We start from the raw sequence: 22,419 nt of genomic DNA, 5'->3' as shown, positions 1-22,419 counted from the left end.
TTAATATTTTGGGAAAAACTAAAATATATGGTACTTTCTGAAAAATAAAACAGGCAGAAGGAGACGTGGCAGACCCTACAAAGTATATATATTCTTGTTGCAAGTTGTGCTTGTAATAAAATTTGGTGTCCCTAGGTCATATACAGGGGTTCCACAGAAATTTCTTCCGCCCAAGTTTCGCCTCAAAACCAAATCTCGGTGCCACAGAAATCGTTGGGATGCTTAAAATCTTGTTTCCTTTGCTTGGAGTTTTGATTAAAAAGACTAGCAAAGACATTTTTCCAAATAAAAATAATCATTGGAATATAAACCTTATAGTTTATCTGAACAATCTGCATCAAACATTTTTTGCATATCCTATGTAAATATTATTAAATTAGCAAATTACTAAATTTATACTTAAAACACCAGCATTCACATACAGCATACAAAACAACCAAGCAATAGAGATGCCCCCTTGGCTCAAAAAGAAAATTACATTTTTCAAACATCTCATTTTGCTGATGTTGAGTCAAACTAACCACACTCGCAGTTAAAAAATGTTATACTTTCTAAGCCCTCTTATACTAGCTACTAGTGAATATGTATTGGAATTACCCTCGCAGTTGCAAATATCACTTCTCTCTTTGTTATTTTATATTTCTTACATTCTTACATTTGAATTCACCACACTATAATTTAAACTCTAATGCATCAGTACGAAAATACCAATAAACAGTTTGTAATCAACTCTTGAAGAAGAACCACTGTCTACCGCGTACAAGCATTTGCATTCGCACACCGCCCAGACCTGAAGTTTCATGTTGGCAAGGAAAACGCTCCTCGACATACATTGACATTTTGGCTCCCAACGTGGGGCTTGTGTGTGAATTTTACTGTGAAAAAATTGAAATTTTGTAATATACATATATATATTTTTCGTCAGTTCGATCTCGCTGCAGTTGCTGCACACACACACAGATCTAATTGCCACCATATACATACATCAATTATCGTTGTCGGAAGTACTCTTTCTTTACTTCTTTCCTATTCGCCTTACTGTCGACTTCGCCCGCCGCCATTTGGATCGTTTTTGCTGACTGTACTGCGAGTTGTTGGAAGTACGCCACTACTTCGCCTTAATTGGCCTTGCTGCTGCTTTCGTCCGCAGGCATACACATTACTATATTTCTGAAAGACGGCATTGCTCGTTGTTGGAAGTGCACCGTTACTTCATTTTTGTTCACTTCGCTGCTGCCTTTGCTCATCGTCATTTAGACCGTATTTGGTTACTGCATTGCTTGTTGTTGGCAGTACGAAACTACTTCGCTCTCGTTCGCCTTGCTTCTGTCTTCATCTGGAATTTACATCGTTCACATTGTTGTCTCGTAACGAATAATCGCTGTAAAAAACGTCAATTCGTCGCAAATTGAATTCGTCACTATCAGCTGCGTTGGTGTCTTTGGCTGGTGCATTAAAAATAATTTAGTTCGGGTTTTTTTCAATTTACATTGCACAGCAATTTGTCGATTGAAGAACTTAAGGCCAAGGAAAGTAATATTAAACGTAATATATCTCGCATAAGGTCTTCGGTTGAAATACAAGATGAGTCTAAGCTTAAGTTATCCAATGATGAATTTCAATGTTGTTTGGGCATTTTGGAGTCATATTTTAAAATGGCTTTAGCTCTGCAAACTGCTATTGAAAACTTGGACCCTACCGATAATGGTCGCGCAGATATGGAAGAAACATACGTGGAAATTAAGGAACAACTCGGAGGAGAATTAAATACCACTGTAGTGCCTTCGGAATCAAAACCGCCGGCAGCTACCATTAAGTCATCGTCACTGCCAAAGCTATCGCTACCGACATTCTATGGGAATTACGCCAATTACAGCAATTTCATTAATTCGTTTGAACAAATAATTGCACGTGAGTCTGGGCTATCTAATATAGAAAAGTTCATTTACTTGCTGACCTGTCTTAAGGGGTTGGCATTAGAAACAATAAAGGCATTTCAAGTTACGAGTGCAAATTATCGTAAGGTACTAGTAAGGCTTAAGGAACGATTTGATAATACCACTCCGATATTTTTAAAAGGAATTGCCGCATTATTTGCTCTACAGCCAGTTGAAAGGGCAAACAGTCAACAACTTCGTAGCCTAGTGGGTAAGGCATCCGCAATATTTAGTTCGTTGGAGTCCATAGGCAATTCAACTAATATTGTCCATGCCATGCTCATATATATCGTCATTGACAAATGTGATCAGCAAACTCGAAGCAAATTGAATGAATCGCTGGACTACAAGACACTGCCCTGCTGGTCTACATGCACATAGATTTTAGAACGCCATTGTCAGTTTCTACAGTAATCACGAATCTCACTTCATCGCAAGTTTGACAATAACAAATCCACAAGTCGTGTACTAGCTCGTGTAATAGCTGAACATTTGCTATCACTAATGCATCTTGCCCCCTAAATTAATAACTTTGCTCAGTTCAAGGCCATGAATAGCAACCCACGTTTCGACATGGAAATAGCTCCTGGTGATCAGATTCTCTTGTCAACTGCTATAGTGTTGGTCAAAGATTAACCAGGAGAATACAAGGTTGTTAGAGCGCTGCTAGATTCATGTTCTCAGGTTAACTTCATGACACTTCGCCCAAAAATTTCGCTTGCATCGAGAAAGGCACCACATTGGGTCCGTAGTATCGGTGATTCCCTAACTAATCTGAAGCCTCGTATAATAACATCAATAAACTCACGAATATCGAATTATCAGTTGACGCTACAGTTCGGAATTACGTCGCACATTGCGTACCAGCCCGACACCGTTATCGACATCTCAAATTGGAATTTGTCTGCTAGAGCACCGTTGGCAGACGATTCTTTTTTAAGTCCCGACGAATCGGTTGCTGCTGGGAACTGAAGCATTCTTTGAAGCGCTTGCTGTTGGTCAAATTCGTATCGGACCAAACCAACCACTCTGCAGAAAGCACTGTTTGGTTAGGTCATCTCCGGAAAATATCAGCATCACCGTAGCCAGAACCTACCATTATGCTTGGCCACAGTTAAGGGCTCGACTGATAAACACTTGCAACACTTACAGAAAATTGAGTCCATCGAACGCCCGATTAAGAAACTTCACCCAAATCATCGTCGCTGCGAAGATCATATTTTAGCCACCACACATAATGATGCTATCGGCCGCGTAGTCGTCATTTAAGGAGATTCCAAATTGCCTTGAAAGCTCTGTCGAAACAGCTCGGAATAGATTTTTTGCCATTGAAAGACGCCTGTCGCATCTACCCGATATTCGCTCACAGTTCATATCCTTCGTGCAAGAATATGAAGTTCTTGGCCAAATGTCGCGCGTACACACCCCAAATCTAAAGGAACCGCACTATTATTGCGGGGAGTTGGGGGGCGGGGTGTATCAGAATAAAAGAATAAACTTGACCTGCCTAGGGCTCATGGGAACCTGGATACCAAGTTTGGTTATTCTAGCTCTTGTACTTCCTGAGGTCTTTGGGCTCATACAGACAGTCGGACAGACGGACATGGCTATATCGACTCGGCTTGTCATCCTGACCAATAATATATATACTTTGTGTGGTCTGCCACGCCTCCTTCTGTGTGTTACATACATTCGCACAAAACTATTATAGCCTTTGGGTACAGGCTACATATAATTATAAAAAGCATCTTATAAGCTAGAAAAGCCTAAGAAGTATAAATCTAATCAAATTACAATAATATCTGGTGGGGGAATATTATTTGCCCTTCGGCTAGCTGTGCCCCGTCTCACAGCCAAATGTGGTCAGAAGCGTCAATAGATCTACCGGTATAAAAAGAACAAGAAAAGAATGCTAAAGTCGAGCAAGCTCAACTCTTAAATACCCTGTACCTTAATACATGTTCATGTACAGTTTCAACAGCATACATTTACATCAGAATCATGTATCGGCGTGCTTATATGCGTGTATGTATGCAGCACAATGTTGAACCCAAGCAGCAATAACTACAACAGTTGCGGGCTGCGCTACAAGCAGAGCATGGGCAGCGATTTTATTTATAGCTACAACTATAACTTTCTTCAGAATTGACCTATCATGATATAACTTAACTTACGGACACATAATCACTAACGGGATGTAGTTACCAAATTTAGTTCAAAATTCCAAGAACTACGAGAGTTATGGAAAAAAAACATGAATTGCGGGGGAGTGGAAGGGGTGTATCAGAATAAAAAAATAAACTTGACCTGTCTAGGGCTTATGGGAATCTGGATACCACCCTGGATTGTCACCCTGATCAAGAATATATATACTTTGTGGGGTCTGCCACGCCTCCTTCTGTGTGTTACATACATGCGCACAAAACTAGTATAGCCTTTTACGCTTTGGGTACAGGCTATAAAAACTTAACAGGGAGAAGAAGCCTTGAATTACTTAAAATCTAATTTTAAAAAGAAAAAAGTGAGAAGAAAAAAAAATTTGAATCTCTGGCAAGCTATGCCCCGTCTCACAGACGCTTTAATTATGGGAAGAGACGGTTCAGTTGAGAGCAGGTGAAAATACTCATTGTAAGATGAGCATAAAACCCGAAAAGGATTGTGCGATGCATAATCAGTTGTACATAAACCTACTAAGGAAAATGGAAACATAATTTCTTCTCGTTTTGGAAGGAACTAAGAAATTAAGACGACCTAAAAGGAAAAAAAGAATCAACACTACCGGCAATCAGTTTGTGAAGAAATACAGCTCCAAGGACAGTTCTCCCATTAACCAATGAGGGAAGATTAATAAGCAGAAGTCTGCTCGAGTAAGGCGGCAAACGAAGGTTGGGATCGCAGTTTAAGCCGCGAAGAGCAAAAAGGAGGAATTGTTTCTGAACAGACTCAATTCGATCCTGATTCGTTTTGTACTGTGGACACCAAACGCATGAGCAGTATTCTCGAATAGGCCGTACCAGTTAACTGTAAAGTAGTTTAGTGGTATAGGGATCATGAAATTAATGAACCAACGTTTAACAAATCCAAGAACGCCCTTAGTCTTGTTTATGATACAAGCAATGTGAGGATTGAAGTTCAATTTTGAATTAAACAGAACTCCAAGTTCTTCGACAGTAGAAATGCAATAATTCATTATCAATCGTATGGGTTACAAGATGAGGTCTGGACCGATAAAAGGACATAAATTAACATTTAGAGCAGTTAAGGTGCAATTGGTTAACCAAGCACAATTTCTGCATGCAGTTCAGATCATTCTGCGGAGAAGGAATCGCGTATATGAAAAAATGAGTTTCGAATCATCAGCACACATCAGTGTGTGAGAATGTGACAGGATAGAAGGAAGGTCGTTTATTTATTTATTTATTTAATTATAGTTAACAAAAGAACTGCTAACTTTGCCAGAAAAAGAACAATATAAATATAAAAAATTAATAATAAGAAATTAAATATGATTCGAGATTATCAGAATCAAGTTGCATGTATATTAATGATGTAATAGTCTTAATTGAGTGTTCGAAGGATATGTTGTGTGAAATAAGATTGTAATTAGAACACAACACACGAAAGGGTTCATGTGATGCGAATTTAAATCTACAAATACGCAATCGAAGGGTACGAAATGCACGAGTAAATCTTAAGGGAAGTGCCAAGTCTACAAGGCTAAGAAGGAAAGGGGAATCTATATCACCAGAAAGAAGTTTGTGAAGAAGGTTTACTCCTGAACAAACTCTACGGTGATGTAATCAATGTAGGTCTATTATTATAGCCTGTACCCAAAGGGTGAAAGGCTATACTAGTTTTGTGCGAATGTATGTAACATACAGAAGGAGGCGTGGCAGACCCCACAAAGTATATATATTCTTGATCAGGGTGACAAGCCGAGTCGATTTAGCCATGTCCGTCCGTCCGTCCGTCCGTCTGTCTGTATGAGCGCAACGATCTCAGCAAGTACAATAGCTTGGATAACCAAACTTGACATAGAGGTTCCCCTAAGCCCTAGGCAGATCGAGTTTGTGTTTTTTTTTCTGATACACCCGCCCACTCCCCCGCAATTCGTGTTTTTCCTAACTCCGGTAATTCTTGGAATTTTGAACTCATATTTGGCATATAAGTACATCCAGTTCGTGGTTATATGTCCGTATGCCAAGTGTCATCATGATAGGTCAATTATGAATAAAGTTATAGCCATAAATAAATCGCTGCTCATGCGCTGCCTGTAGCTCTGCCGGCAGCGTTGCCCGCGGCTGTTGTTGTTGTTGCTGCTTTGGTTCAACTTTATGCTGCATATATACACGCATGGGCACGTGATGTAAATGTATGCTGTTAAAACTGAACATAAACATGTTTTCTAATTAAATTTAATTAATTCAATTTTTATACTCTGTACATAAAATGTACAAGAGCACTTGTACAAGTATATTAGGTTTGCGGGAGCTGAAAATGTAACAGGCAGAAGGAGGCGTGGCAGACCCCACAAAGTATATATATTCTTGATCAGCATGACGAGACGAATCGATCTAGCCCTGTCTGTCTGCTTGTCTGTCCGTCTGTCCGTATGAACACCTGGATCTCAGAGACTATAAGAGCTAGAGACACCAAATTTTGCACAAAGATGCGTTATATGTGTACGCTGTGCAAGTTTGTTTTATTTTTTTGATTTTCCGCCCACTTCCCCCCTATGGGGGTTTTCCCGATTTTCCATTCGTATAATCGCCTATGTCTAAGAGACTATAAGACCTACGGACACCAAATTTTAGTCCCAGATGCCTTATGTGAATACGCAGAAAATGTATATATTGGAATTTCCCTCCCTCTCCCATGCAAATCGCGATTTTCTCTAACTCCCGTAATTCTTGGAACTTCGAACTAAAATTTTGGAAATACCCCCAGTTGGTTATTATGTGTCCGTGTGGCAAGTTTCACTATGATAGACCGATTTAACAAGAAGTTATATAAATATATTTGCTGCTGCAGCGCTGCTCAAGCGCTGCCCGCGGCTGTTGTTGATGCTGTTGCTTTTGTTGACTGCAAACATGCTTACACAGACGCGAATAGACGCCCATAAACATACATACTCTCACATAGACGCAATTGCTTTGTATATATGCAATTATACACCCTTTACGTGAGTTCGAATACCAAAAGAGGTAAGATCGATCAAATTTTTTTTTTTAATTCTCTTACTTTTTTAATTTCTATAATTATTCTAAACATATGTACAGAGTATTTCAAAGTCGGGACACCCGACTTTAGCTTTTTTACTTGTTTTAAATTATTTAATTTAAAAAAAAAAAATTCTTTTAAAATTTTTCTTTTTTGTGGAGAGTACCAGCTATTTTACTGTCGGGCTTGCTCGACTGTAACGTTCTGTCTTGTTTTAATCTGGATCTATAAGGAGGCAAGCAGCTTTGCGGGTCCCAGTTTAGACTCCGAAGAGCAAACAGTTCGAATTTTTTTTGGACAGATTCAATCAACATTTGTTGTTCATTGTATTGTGGGCTCCATACACCAGAGCAATATTCCAAGATAGGGCGAACTAAGGATATGTACAATTATTTCGTAGCGTACGGATCATCAAACTCTTTCGACCAACGTTTTATAAAAGCAAGAAGGCCTCTTTCTTTCGTGACAATAACTGAAATATTGCTGTTGAAACTTAATTTATTATCAAAAAGTACGCCAAGATCATTAACTGTGGTTATTCGATTTAAATTAGAATTCCCAAGAGTATAGGAAACAAAATGGGCAGCAGAGCGGTGGAAGGTCATAGAGTTACATTTGGTAAGGTTAAGCGACAGAAGGTTATTAGAACACCACAAATGCAAGTCATTTAGGTCAGCTTGTGATGATAGGTCAGAGTACGGCATAAAAATTTTTACGTCGTCGGCATACATCATTACATTGAGTAATGTAGTCAGCATAGCATTGGTTGTTTTCGTTGAGGAAATCAGAGCGAACAGATGAGAAGTTGACAAAGTCAACAGGAGTACCAATTTTAAGATATTTTTATTATAAAGCCTCGCTTTCTTATTTTTGAGGTAGGATAAAAGTCTCGAGAACCAGGGAGGCTTGGACGAAATAGAAGTAGTTACTTAGGGTACGAATAAATCCATGACAGAGTACATTATTATATATTTGTAGTAGTTTGCAGAAACGACCAATCAATACAACCCAAATGTTGGTTTAATCCCTCGAAATTAGTTTTGCGGAAACATTTTATTCGTCTCGGAGAATGTAGAAGTTCACGATCGGAAAAAATTTCTACGTCGAAGGATAAGGTAGGATGATATTGATCTTCGGGTACAGATAATGGCGAGATCCTGTAAACGTCTATAAATTCGTGTTGGTTATGAGGAAGCAAAAGATCAGAATCAGTAGAGGACTCCCATGTGATGTGAGGCAAATTGCAATCCCCAAGAACTATCAGTTGATCACCGTTATCTAAAGCTGAAGAAACGAAATGTATGCAGAGAGGTTGTTCAAATAAACAGATAAATCAGACTTAGGGGGGATGTATGAGCAAGTTACATAAACGTAAATTTTCCCGACTGTAATTTTTGTAGCTATAAATTCGATATCAAGAATATTGTAAAATGGAAACAGTTCTGAATTATAGGAGTTGAGAACAGCGATCAGAACTCCACCAGTAGGCAAGGAGAGTAGGACGGTCCCTTCTACATGTAATAAATTTTAAATTTTAAATTAACGAGAAATGGTTGATCAAAGATTAAAGCAATGAAGTCAGATTCGAAAGAGGCACTATTCATTAAAAATGTACTTAGTTTTCCCAAAAGACTTCGGTAGTGTATAGAGAGGCAAGTTAGTTTTTTGGGCTAGAGTTGGAAGTTAAATCCTTGCGTTTGTACTCATGCATGACAGTGTACTCCGGCCAAATTGAAGGATCAAGTGCTTTTGATAGTAGAGAGTCTGGTAACAAGATTTTAAACGAGTAAATGCTACGCTTATATTTAAAATTAAATTTCAATGCAAAGATTTCACCTATTGGGACATGAAGTTTTTCACATAGATGATTTCTGAAATCTACGGTAGTGGCTTTAAGCATTAAACGAGAGACAAAGAGTGATTTTCGTGGCGTTATTTCTCTCAGAGGTACTCCAGAAGATCCAGATGGTGGTGCCACCCCCCTTATGTCTTTCAAGGGAGGCGCTGAAGTGTTGGATGTAGGCCAAGAAGCAGTTGCAGAAACGGCAGATGTAGACGGATTGCAGAGATTGGATAACCCAATAGAAACAGCATTGACCAGGGGGAAGCGCAGCGCCGCCCCCAGAGGTAATGTTGAAGGCTGGTACACTCGCAGTGGCAGCTGAACCAGCAGGGAAAGCATGTGTAGAATTTTGAGTGGTAGATTCAGACATTGGCGTGGTATCCTCCATATCAATCTCAACCACCGCTTCAGACGAGGAAATGTTGCCAGTGGGTGTTGTAAAAGTTGAGGGTATTCTTCCAGTTGCAGGAGAATTAATCGATTGGACTGCAAGAGTTTCCGATTAGCGATTTTCCTCATAGGTGACTCACTAAGGAGCTTGAGACCGAGAAATTGCGACTCAAGAGTTAGGAATTTCTCATTTAGGGCCGAAAATTGTTTCCGAACTTCAATGAACCCAGTACGTGTTTGCCTCATGAAGGTGCACATTTTAGTTTCTATTTCTCGACAAGCAACGCAACCACGTTAAACCAAGTCCTTTGGAAATCATGTCATCCAGGCGCCCATTGTAGCTAAAACCAGCGCATTTGATATGTGCGAAGTTGTTACACAACCAACATATTAGGTAAGAGTCGCCGACAATCTTACCACCTAATTCACATTTGCTTGCGGATCAAGATAGAGACATGATGCCAGTCGTTGGCTGCGTTTTGTGTAAGTTTTATATTCCTTTTAAAAATGTTTAAGTTAATTTTTTTATATATTATATTTTTGGCCTAAAAGTAGGCTTCAAGGGTGAAAAATTTAAATCGCTCTCCGATGTAGCACAACCACACAAATATGCGGAGATCGTAGATAAATTTTTTTAAGTTGTTTTAAAAATAAGTTTTTATTTCGTAAATTAAGGAAACAGTTTATTTTAATACCCGTTTAGAGTATCAACACTTCACAGTTAGTAACGGAATTTTTTGAACAAAATCTTGGCAGAGAAATAATGAAGAGCACAACTTCGCGTTGTTGTTATTGTAGAAAGAGAGCAAATGTAGTTGCATCAATAGTATACAACAACAAAATGTAGCACAAATGTCACTGCAAATAAATTTTATTTTAGTAATTTAGTCACTTTTACAGCACGAAGAAAGTTTAATAGCCACTAAAACAATTGTCGAATTGATAGGGTTATTTTTGAGCTGACGATAAGCGCTATATATAACAAGTAAAAAAGCTAAAGTCGGGTGTCCCGACTTTGAAGTACTCTGTACATATGTTTACAATAATTATAGAAATTAAAAAAATTAAGAAAATTAGAAGAAAAAAATTGGATCGATTTTACCTCTCTCGGTATTCGAACTCACGTAAAGGGTGTATAATTGCACATTTACAGAGCAATTTCATCTATGTGAGTGTATGAATGTCTATGCGCGTCTATTCGGGGGACACCCGACTTTAGGTTTTTTACTTGTTTTTTCAAATAATTTAGGAATGGCGGACAACTTAGCGATACCTCGATAGTTTCAAATGTCTGCCTTGCATCCTTTTTTGTGGAGTGGAATAAATAAATAGTTGGAAAAAAAGCTTAAGCAATGGTTGGCATAGGGAGGTAGAAAACTCTTTGAGCACACAACTGGGAATGTTGTCTGGCCCAAGAGATTATGAAGATTTGACTGCCTTAATACCTCACAGAATGCAGGAACTGCTAATTATGGGTGAAAAAATATGATTAGAATAAGGAATTAGATAAGGGTATGAATCACCATTGAAACTAAAAGATGAATAAGTTGACTAAAAAAACTTAGCGAATAAGTCAACAATAGCCGAATCATTGCTTGCATTTCCATTATGAAGAAAAAATAAAGAAGGCAAAGGTGACGATTTACTTTTGAAGTTCACAAATTTGTAAAACTGCTTAGGGTCTTGAACAAATTGAGCTTCACAGCGCTCAAGACACTCAGTGTAATACTAAGAATTGAGAAGAAGAAAGTACAATTTGGCTAGAGAGTATTTTGAAAAGTCCAAACAAGATCCAGTTTGCTTGAATTTCTTCTAATACCTAGATTTCCTATTCTTTAAATTTGAAAATTGCCGATTAAGCCAAGGAAGCTTAATTGAGGAAGATTGTATAACGCTGTTGGGAATGTAGACATCGAAAAGGGAGAGAATGGTCTCATAGAAAAAAGTAGACGGGATTTCAATGTCAACGGATGCTATAGAAATGACCAATCAGTTTCTGAAATAAGTCTGTTGAGCTTATTAAAACCGTCTTTCCAAAATCAGCGGCGTGTACCTGAGCCAATGAAGGAGAGGCTTTAGTTTCGTAAAGAGAAATCGAAATTTCAATAGAAGGGTGATACAGATCTTCGGGAATATATAGAGGCGAAAATCAAGAGATTACAGCATCTTTGTCCCCGTTTACAAAAATGAGGTCAAGCAGTCTATTTAGGTTATTAAAAATTGAATTATTTTGAACCAAAGACAATTCAAAGAGAGAATCAAGAGACTTCGCTGTTACAATGTATATGGTGCATATAAACTTGAAAATCAACAGAAAGAGGAATATAAGAACATGTGATAAATACAGCATGTGAAGGAACAATTACTTTACTACTTTAGCAGTCATATTTACATACACTACTTCAGATCGAAGGGTGGATTTGACTGCGATCAGTACACCACCACCACGACGATTTGTGCGGGAACGTCTACATATAAATGGTAAAGATATTTGACAGAATTTCATAGCCATAAACAGAGTCATTTAACCCTGAATCCGAAAATGAAATAATGTCATATTCGAACGATATACTGTCTTCAAATAAGTTTTTAAGCTTACATAAAAGACCTTTAACATTTTGGTAATGTAGAGAGAGCGGAACGTGAACATGGTCTAGTTTTTTGAGGCATTCTTAGTGGTGGGTTGCGAAGAGGGGCAAAAGGCAATGAAACGAGCTGGTTGAGTTCTTTTTCTTGGTTTGAACTCATGAATAATCATATTAGGAGGCAAAAATTTAGGGTCACAAATGATTGGAAACAGTTCAACGGAGACGCTAATTTTGAACGACGCTATTTCGCGAGACTCGGAAAAATTAAATTTAGAAATTGAAACGCTAGCAGTAGTTTTAAAGGATTCGCAAGTCGTATCAGTGGATAACCTCGATACAAACACTTGTTTCCGAGGGGCCACCACAGGGTCAGTCCCTGTTGTTGCTAACGCGCGACTACGTGCGAGTGCACGAGCCATACGCTCAGATTGATGATCATGTCCAAAATCGATCTCATTCTACATGATCGGGCGGTCACTGACTTATGACTAGCCGGATGTGTGAACTAGTACATACATTCACACATTAGTGTCTCACAATTTGCTTTAGCTATTTCAATCGTTTGCACGCAACTACACGAACAGCTGCTTGTATATGTGCGTGTATATGTACTAAGTTGTCCCCAACTGTGTGATATGCATATTATGTTGTTTGTTATACCCTGTACCCGTAGGGCAGAAAGGTTATATTAGGTTTGTGAGAAGTATGTAACAGGGAGAAAGATGCATCTCCGACCCCATAAAGTATATAAATTCTTGATGAGCATGACGAGATAAATCGATCTAGGCATATCCGTCCGTCTGTCCGTCTGTCTGTCTAGATGAACGCAAGGATCTCAGAAACTATAAAAGCTGGAATAACCAAAGTTGGTATCGAGATTCTCCTAGGTCCGTTTATTTTATTTTTCGGAATTTCCCCCGCTACAGAATTTTGTCAAAACTGTCCACATTTCAAAAGCTACATAAACCAAACTTTGCACACGCAATCTATGTACATTTACCTTCTTTAGTTTAAAATTTCCAATATATCCAATTTGGTCGATTCTAAGAAAAGTTATTAGTGAAACAAATTCTCTCCAATACAACCCTCACCCCCCCCCCCCCCCCCCCCCACCTGCCACCAAACTGCAACAACAAGTTTGCTCTTCTTATTCCTCTTTTTGCTTCTGGTATGGGCGCATATCACTCAGTGACGGAAAATTGTCTGGGTACAGGGTAATTCACTGTCGGGCTTGCTCGACTGTAGCGTTCTCCCTTATTCTGCCTGCATTTGTAAAGCGAAACCAGTATTTGTACATTTTGAAAATCCTTGAATGCAAAGTTGCAGATTTAGTTACGTAGATTACATTCCCCCAATTTTAATCGATCGGACAAAATTTATAACACAAACTTTTCATTTGAAAAAGTGAATAAATATTTAAAAAAAAAGCCCAATAATTCCAGCTCACCCAAAAATTTCGAAAAACCGACTATGCCGTAAATTTGAAGTTGATTGATGGAAAAATGCGGATTTTTCAAACAAACTTTGGAGCGCGTTTTCCCCCACTTGAAGCTCGAATTTACCAAAATCCCTTCTTAGTGCTCACCAACACAATCCAAGTTTCAGCTACCTAGTTCTTACCGTTTGGGCTATGCGTTGATTGCCAATCAGTCAGTCAGTCAGGACAAACTGTAGTATATATATAGAGATCATGTAATTCTGAAAGCAACTAATATTTTAAAGTCTTCTAAGTGTTTACTATTATAATAACAAGAGAGAGAACGTAACAGTCGAGCAAGCACGACAAAGAAAAACGCTGTACTCAGACAGACTTTCGACAGAATAAAAAAAAAGAAAAAGAAATTACTTGATGCTGCAAACAAAAGTGGATATTTGCGTGTGAAAAGTTTTGTTTATGTAGCTTATGGACGAAATACTGTAGTACCGTTTCCGAAATCCAAACTCATCCTCACATACAGAAGGATGTAGGGATAGATATGTTTATGATTAAGAATACATACTTTCCTTCTGTCTGGCATCAGGCATTAATCAGTTTAAATATTTGTTTGTTTACAAAAGATACTACTACTGATAAAGGAATGACAGAAGAAGATCCCGTTGAAATAATAAGAAATACGAATAACAACCAAATCGAACTACCGAATCCAAGTACCGAACTGAAAAATAACATCAGAGAAATCACTTGTAAGTATTGCACAATTCATTCTTTGAGACAATATATTTCATTTGGTTTCTATTTACTTTTAACTTTAATTTTTGCTCGAAAGCTTCTATAGATGAAAACAAGTTCGACAATGATTATCATTATGATGTTAAACTATCGGGCACCTCGCTAATAGAGTGTGATCAAGGGTCATACCATGAAATTGAAGGTAAATTTTTATTTTGCAAACAACAACAATAAAAGTTGATAACGATATTCTAAGTCCTATTGAAATTGCACATAAGTTCATGGCTCTTAATTAATGGAATTTTTTACTTGTTGTGCATTCAATCCGTCACCGAAGAAACAAAAATTGCAGACGGGACTATAACGCAAAGCAAAGAAGTTCATCAACCAAAAGGTATTGAAATGGAAAGTGTCAACATTACATCCGATTATATCAATCGTAAGTCAAATATTTGTTAACAAGCATACTAGATGTTCAGTATGATTTTAAAAATTGTAATAATTTAATTCTACAGTAACGACTGTAGGAGATTCCGAAGAAATAAGAAGGAATACGATTGAGAACAAAATCGACTTACCGAAAAGAGATACCCAACTGGAAAATGATATCAGAAAAGTTAGTTGTAAGTACTTATTCCACTATTCATTCTTTTAGCCCTAATTTTTAAGTGGACTTTTTTCAAAAGCTTCTCTAGATGAGAACAAGCACGAAAATGATTGTCATTCTATAAGAGACAATGATATCAAATTATCGACAAGCCCGCAAATGGAGAGTAATAATCGAACGCACAATGAAGCTTCAAGTACTGAAGGTAAATTTATATTTTCCAGAAAGTAGATATTTACATATAGATGGCTTTATACAACAAAATATAAAAGATAGTGATATTCTGATATCAACATCAATAAAAGTGGATAAAGATATTAAAAGACCAGTTGAAACTGGATGTAAGCTTGTAACGACGCCCTGGTGACCGACACAGGGTGTCGTCACTAGAGAAGGACGGCGAGGTATAGCTTTAAGGAAAAGAGAAGATATAGACGTAAGAGAAGAATGTTAGAAATGGAGGGTAGTCAAAGTTCAGCCGCGACGACATATAGTCGCTTAGAGTTTAAGTTTAATTGTATTTTACCCACTGAAGGCCACTGAAACCCCTGAATAGAGCTTATGCAACACCCACGCGATATGCTTATGTGGTCTTCCATGCTTCTCGAGAAAATTATATAATCATCCACATAAACATAGCATGACTTTCCAATTTGTTCTCGAACCACATCATCAACATCTCTCTGAAAAATACTGAAGGCGTTTTTCAATCCGAAAGAAAATCTGCTAAATTCATACTTCCCGTTCGCTACAGAGAAGACAGTTTTTTCTCTATTCTTTTTCGCAAGTAGTATTTTATGAAATCCCGATTTGAATTCTTTTTGCACGTACTAAGGTACATTTATGCCTTCTATTTCTGCAAAGTTTACGTCCGTGCATTTCATAAATTGGATTATTTCGGGTCCGGACTCAGTTTTCAAAATTTTATTTTTAAAATCCAGCGAGGCATTTACTCTATTTAGTAGGTCAAGTCCTATTATTCCATCAAATGTTGTCAGATTAGGGAGTAAAAAGAATGTAGCAGTGTTGTTGAAAAGGTGCATGAAACACTTTTTCTGGATAGAGTTAATGCCATGAAGTGACTTAACTAAGAAATGTTTATCTACTGTGTTTTAGCTCTGTAAGTGGCTTTATATAGCTCTTTGAAGCACCCGTGTTATTAAGTAATTTAATTGATTTACCAACTTTCGTTCGCTCCACAAACGGTAGCAGGGAGCTTATGTCTAAAAAATTAAATGTACCCATTGTGGCTTCGGACCCCTATACCTAGTAGTCCCACTATTTGATCTTTTTGTGGCCTGATTTTGATTGTCTAAACCGGGAGGAACTGTCAATTTCCATCGGTTGGGGTGGTTCCCTGTTTGGCAAATAGCTATTACTCTCTGCTTTTTATACTCTGTACATTAAATGTACAGGAGTATATTAGGTTTGCGGGAGGTGAGAAATGGAACAGGCAGAAGGAGGCGTGACAGACCCCACAAAGTATTCTTAATCAGCATCAGCATGACGAGTCGATCTAGCCCTGTCTGTCTGTCTGTCCGTCTGTCCGTCCGTATGAACACCTGGATCTCAAAAACTATAAGAGCTAGAGAAAAATTTTGCACAAAGATGCCTTATGTGTGTACGCTATACGAGTTTGTTTTAATTTTTTCGATTATAATTTTTCTTGTTTTTAGCTTGCAATTTCTGAATTTGCAGTTTTGCTTTCGCTCGTAGTTCATTGTGGTCGTCGTTAAATGAATCAATCAACTCATTCTTGATCAAATGTTGTAGATCCTGGTCTTCTTTGTTGCGCATCTTAACACCCATTAACAGGTCAAACGGTGTGCTGTCAATACTTCTGGTAAACGTTCAGTTTATGGCGCGCTGGACTCGATCGGTGTGCTTGTACCATTTTGCAGGGTCATCTATGTTGAGTTTGGCAAGCACCGAGATGATTACAGCATTGAGTCGCTCCACTTGGCCATTGACTCGGGGTAGTCCTGTGGTCGCCTTGATAAGTTTGATGTTCTCGTCTTCGCAGTACTGTAAAAAATCAAGAGAGGTAAAAGCTAAGCCTCTTTCGGATATAATACAGGCTGGATTTCCAAACACTGTGCTTTGGTTGTGTAACTTCGTGATGACTTCTTTAGCTGTCGTCGATTTTGTTGGGTAAAGCCAACAGAACTTCGTGAATGCGTCAATTACAGCCAGTATGTGTTTGTAATTTTTATTTGCAATGGTCTCTTTGCAAGGGATGCAAAAAACACTCCTGCTTGCTGCGCTTTTGATTTACAAGGATGCATGGTATGCAGCATCGCTGATAATCTTTATGATGGTCTTCAAATGCTCGTCTTGCATTTGTGCCTGCTTCATGCCATTTATCATACTCTCGTCAACTATTCTCATAATTGGGTATCGCGACAGTGTGTCTACGTGTCTCATTCGTGAACCAGAACGATGTTCAATGTCATAGGAATACTCTTGCAAAACCATTATCCATCGTGCTACTCTTGTACAAAGATTCTGCTTCTCCATCGTTTTTGTAAATGCATTACGGTGTGGTATTCAGTTTAGACTGGAATATTTATTTTGTCCTCGAGTGTATTTGGCGATAAAGAAGATAAGAAAAGAAGAAGAAGAAAACAAAACTCCGTTTTCGCTCTCCTAATAAACTCTTCTGATCTCTTCGGTCACCTTGGATAAGAGAGAGAGAGCTTTTAGCAAATGCAGCTTATCACTCTCAAGGTATGCATACGTGCAAGCACGTGGCCTTCCAAAGCGTTTTAATAAGGTCAAGCTGAGCATTAGATTCATTGCTTGAGATCGGCTGAATGTGGACGGTCATACTTCTTGCCAAATCTCTATTAAAAATTTTGTAAAGTGCCCACGTGCAACATTTATTAATTATTATTGCCAAAAGTGCATAAAATTGTATAAAGAGATTTCGAGATTGCTTGGATTTCTGCGGATTAATATTCCACCCCTTATCTTCGCTGGAAAGATTGTTTAATTTATTAAAGGAAGCAGAGTTGTATTTACACCAGGTAAATCAATATGGTTAGCTTCGTTCTGTTTTTAAAGTCATTTTTTTGTTTGTTTAGAGATCGAGTTTCATAACCCCGAGCGGCAGGTATGGTGCTCAGGGCCAACCTGCTGCGGCTATAATTCCGTGCTGAAACAACGCAACAACTTTAATACACCGCACCGCAGATCCAGCAGCTACACCACTTTACTTTCTCGGCAATACCAGAAGTGCCTATGACTAAACCAGCAAATTTGCAAGGAATAGTACAGATAGTGAAACGTTCTTTTGAATAACGAGCCTATGTTCATTTAAATTTTATTAACTTTGGCCATTTTCTTCTATGACACTTAATGTGATTGCAAAATACAAACGGTCGTCTTACTACGACGGTTGCCTATTCAATAATAGTTAAATAGCTCAATCCAGCACATTTATTTGATTAAATATTTCCATTAAAACTTACAAAATCTATGATAATTGATTAGTTTAAAATGTATACTTAATTTTCTTCTTTTTTTTTTCTTTAAAAACAACAAAAACATGTACAATCCATCTACTTGATTGGATATGCAAGGCCACATAAATCCAATTAGTTAACAATGATATTCATGCATTAGGAATATATATATATAAATTTGATGAATTTCTAATGCAAATTAATAATTATACTCTGTACATGAAATGTACAAGAGTATATTAGGTTTGCGGGAGCTGAAAAATGTAACAGGCAGAAGGAGGCGTGGCAGACCCCACAAAGTATATATATTCTTGATCAGCATGACGAGACGAGTCGATCTAGCCCTGTCTGTCTGTCTGTCCGTCTGTCCGTCCGTATGAACACCTGGATCTCAGAGACTATAAGAGATAGAGACACAAAATTTTGCACAAAGATGCGTTATGTGTGTATTCTATACGAGTTTGTTTTATTTTTTTGATTTTCCCCCCCACTTCCCCCCTATGGGGGTTTTCCCGATTTTCCATTCGTATAATCGCCTATATCTCGGAGACTATAAGACCTAGGCACACCAAATTTTAGTCCAAGATGCCTTATGTGAATACGCAGAAATTGTGCATTTTGGAATTTCCCTCCCTCCCCCCTCTCCCCCTCTCTAACTCCCGTAATTCTTGGAATTTCGAACTAAAATTTTGCAAATACCCCCAGTTAGTAATTATGTGTCCGTATGCCAAGTTTCACTATGATAGACTTATTTACCAAGAAGTTATAGCCATAAATATATTTGCTGCTGCAGCGCTGCTCAAGCGCTGCCCGCGGCTGTTGTTGATGTTGCTGTTTGGTTGACTGCGAAAATGCTTACACAGACACGAATTGATGCGCATAGGCATACATACACTCACACAGACGCAATTGCTATGTAAATGTGCAATTATACACCCTTTACGTAAAATCGATCCAATTTTTTTTTTATTTTTTTTTTTTTTTATTTTCTATAATTATTGTAAACATATGTACAGAGTATTTCAAAGTCGGGACACCCGACTTTAGCTTTTTTACTTGTTTTTTCTCTTGGTTTTCTATTGTATATACAATCAGTCTAGGGTTTATAACTTTTTTGTTGTTGTTAATAATGAAGTAATTATGTAACTGTTTTTGGTTTTGAATAAATGAATATAATTATGAATTTTGGAAATATGAATAGCTAAGCTATATTTATTCGGTCCGTCGCCTAAAATTTAAATAATGCTTTTCCCAAATAATTAACCTATTCTTATAAGGTTATTATGGGGCAATAACTAACCAACTACTATTGCCATGGTCGGGTGGGTACAGACGAGGATGCTAACAACATCTATGCTCCTCACTAGATATTGCCAAATCCAATCCAATTCAGTAGGGTTTCAAGCACGATTATTCTTCAACTTTGGATTTTTATTTTATTGTCAATTGAACTGTTGGTTTTTTTTATTAATGTGCACTTAAACTATTGTGGTAGTGTAGTATGGCAGAAGGAGGTAAGAACCCCACCCCATATCCGGCGAGCTAAGTTAGAGCGTAGCAAGAAGTGCACTCCTTCCGAATTCTGCCCATGCAACAAAAATGGATAAATACAAACACCATATCTACCCACACACTACATAATATGGCGCCCAACGTCGTGGGGCATGAACTAGGTTAATCCGAGTATACTCTGCGAATAGCAGATTTGGGAGAAAACTTAGTTAGCATCACGGCAATCAGCTCTAAGGTTATTCATCCATTTCTGGTTTATATTAAAATTTTGAATTCAAATTAAACTTCACGTTTTGTTAACTGACGCTCTTAGGGTAGGACATCGTCTCATGGAATTGCGACTGCAATTCGGGATTACTTGCGGATTGGTCGACCGGAGCGAACCTATTCTATAATTGGCACATGTTCAGAATATGACAGTTTACGTAGGACTTTGTTTTGTATTTATATGTCTGTGTTCGGAATCGCAAGACACTGGAAATATTTCGGTGACTTGACCAATATAGATAAAGTATATACATTGCAACTCGGCAATAGCATTAGAATTTATAGATAGGAAAAAATATCTTGGGTTTAGGATTTGGCAATATAATATTTGGGTTGAAATTTTGATTTAATTGAGGGTGGCGGACCAATAATTTTTGATTTGATTTGATTTTAAGAAAAATTAGTTGTGGAAAATGGCTGTTAGACATAGCACAGAGGATTTAGTTGAAGTATTGCGCGAACGAAACGGATTTTGTGGAATCTGTAATGAAACATTGAATGTAAGTGAGCTAATCGCAACAGCTCCATGCAACCATAAATTTCATTATGGCTGCTTAATGCCACTGATTCAGACAACTCCGGTTTGTCCTATGTGTAGTCAGAGCTGCACAGTAAATAAGTTGATGCTATCTAATAATAATTTAGAGGTAGAATTGAATGAGGCTGAAAGTGTTAGAGGGGATTCTCAATCCGGTGGACTCTCCACTACTTTGCCAGAATTCACCGCTACAAGTCGATCCAACAGAGGTCGTGGCGCTACTCCTAAAGCGGGTATGCAAACCAGGTCAATGCGAAGAAATGCACCTGATCAGCGTGCGCAGAATGATGATAGGTCAATTGATATCGCGACTCAAGAAGTTGTTGACAGGTCGGAAATGGTCAATATTGTCAAAAGTTGTTTGCAAACACAACAAAATAGCTTATTGCAAACTCTAACTTCTGCTATAAATGAAGCAGTAGAACAAGCAATTCAAAATAAAATGGCAGTTTTGAATATTAGCCGTACTGACCAAAATCGGTCTCAAACTAGAACTATAGATCCACCAAGAAATCCTGTAAGGCAAAATGACTTGAATTCGGCTTTGCCTTCTGAAAGCCATAATGGTAGTCAACAGACTAGCGAATTTACAAATGAATTTAGGGCGTAGTAACATTCCACCAGAAAAAGTATCGAGTATTATACAAAGCTGGCGTCTCAAATTTAACGGTGCTAGAGATGGCATGCATATAGATGACTTTTTGTATAGAGTTCGTTCTTTGACAGTACAAAATCTGGGCGGAAATTACCAACTCCTTTGTGATCATTTGTATTTACTTTTTGCTGGAAAAGCAAATGAGTGGTTCTGGAAATTTCATCGCTCTTTTCCTAGATTTAATTGGCTGTTATTTTGTGACGAATTTAGAAAGAAATTTGAAGACATTGATATTTGGGAAAGAATTAATTCACGACGGCAATCTGATAATGAACCCTTTGAGGAGTTTCAGTTCGCTGTAGAGAGTCTAGTAGGTCGTCTTAGGAATTCTATATCAGAACAAGCTTTTGTTAGAATTTTAATTCGTAATTCAAAAACCTCTCTTAGATATGAAATTATGCATTTAGGAATTACAACGTTGTCTCGACTCCGCGAAGAAATTCGTACACACGAGCAGTTCTTTAAACAAGTAAAGAGTCAGCCGTTGAAATCTAAATTCGGAAATCGTCCTCAAGTTTGTGAATTACTAACAGAATCAGACGAACTATCGGAAAATGACATTTCGGAAATTCAGCGCAATCGTAGTGCTTGCTGGAACTGTGGACTGTCTGGAAGCCCGGACTCTCTTCTGCTACGGTTGTGGGATGAAAAATATCTATAAGCCAAAATGCCCCAAATGCAATCCGACGGAAAACCGGCAACAGGATGCACAGAATACCATCTCTCTGATGCATCCAATCGAACAAAGCCATTAATGATAGATGCGTATACTCAAACTGAAGATTTGATGTCTTCAGCTCCGAGTTATTCAGTCCAGGATGGGCAGGACTTTCGTACAAAAATTACCGGACTTAATCCTTATCTCCCATTTCATATTCGCCTAGCAAATTATGAGTCTGCTCGTGAGCGTATATTAGGAGATGTTAATAATATTGATTTAAATGTCAAACCCAGAAGATCAACTTTAAGATTAAGGTCATTTTGGAAAAATGTGTGTTCAGTGCGTAAGAAATTTGTTTCTTCCATCTTTTTTAGCCATGATCATAGATTGTACACAGAAATTATTATTCAGAACAGAAAGTATGTAGCTCTACTCGATTCTGGCGTCTCTATTAGTTGCCTCGGTGCAAACGCAGCCACAGAAATGATGAATAATGGTAATCTTCAAAACTGTTCTGGGAAAATTCGAACGGCTAATAGTTCCGAATGTGCTGTAAAGGGAAGAATT

General features: G+C 38.0%; 1 protein-coding gene across 1 annotated transcript in view; it reads left to right on the top strand.

The window, feature by feature from the left end:
• The window catches only part of LOC115629974, a 121,996-nt gene extending 107,389 nt beyond the window's left edge, over positions 1–14,607 (top strand). The window contains exons 4-6 of the mRNA XM_030526595.1: positions 14,037–14,162; positions 14,246–14,350; positions 14,486–14,607. Of these exons, the coding sequence (XP_030382455.1) occupies positions 14,037–14,162; positions 14,246–14,350; positions 14,486–14,607 (353 nt within the window). The remainder of the gene's footprint in view (positions 1–14,036; positions 14,163–14,245; positions 14,351–14,485) is intronic.
• The last annotated feature ends 7,812 nt before the right edge of the window (positions 14,608–22,419 follow it).

This window comes from Scaptodrosophila lebanonensis, unplaced genomic scaffold (assembly GCF_003285725.1).
Source record: "Scaptodrosophila lebanonensis strain 11010-0011.00,11010-0021.00 unplaced genomic scaffold, SlebRS2 tig00000184-arrow-arrow-pilon, whole genome shotgun sequence".
In the NCBI taxonomy this organism is placed as follows: Eukaryota; Metazoa; Arthropoda; class Insecta; order Diptera; family Drosophilidae; genus Scaptodrosophila; species Scaptodrosophila lebanonensis.
This window is presented reverse-complemented; position numbering and strand designations above follow the sequence as displayed.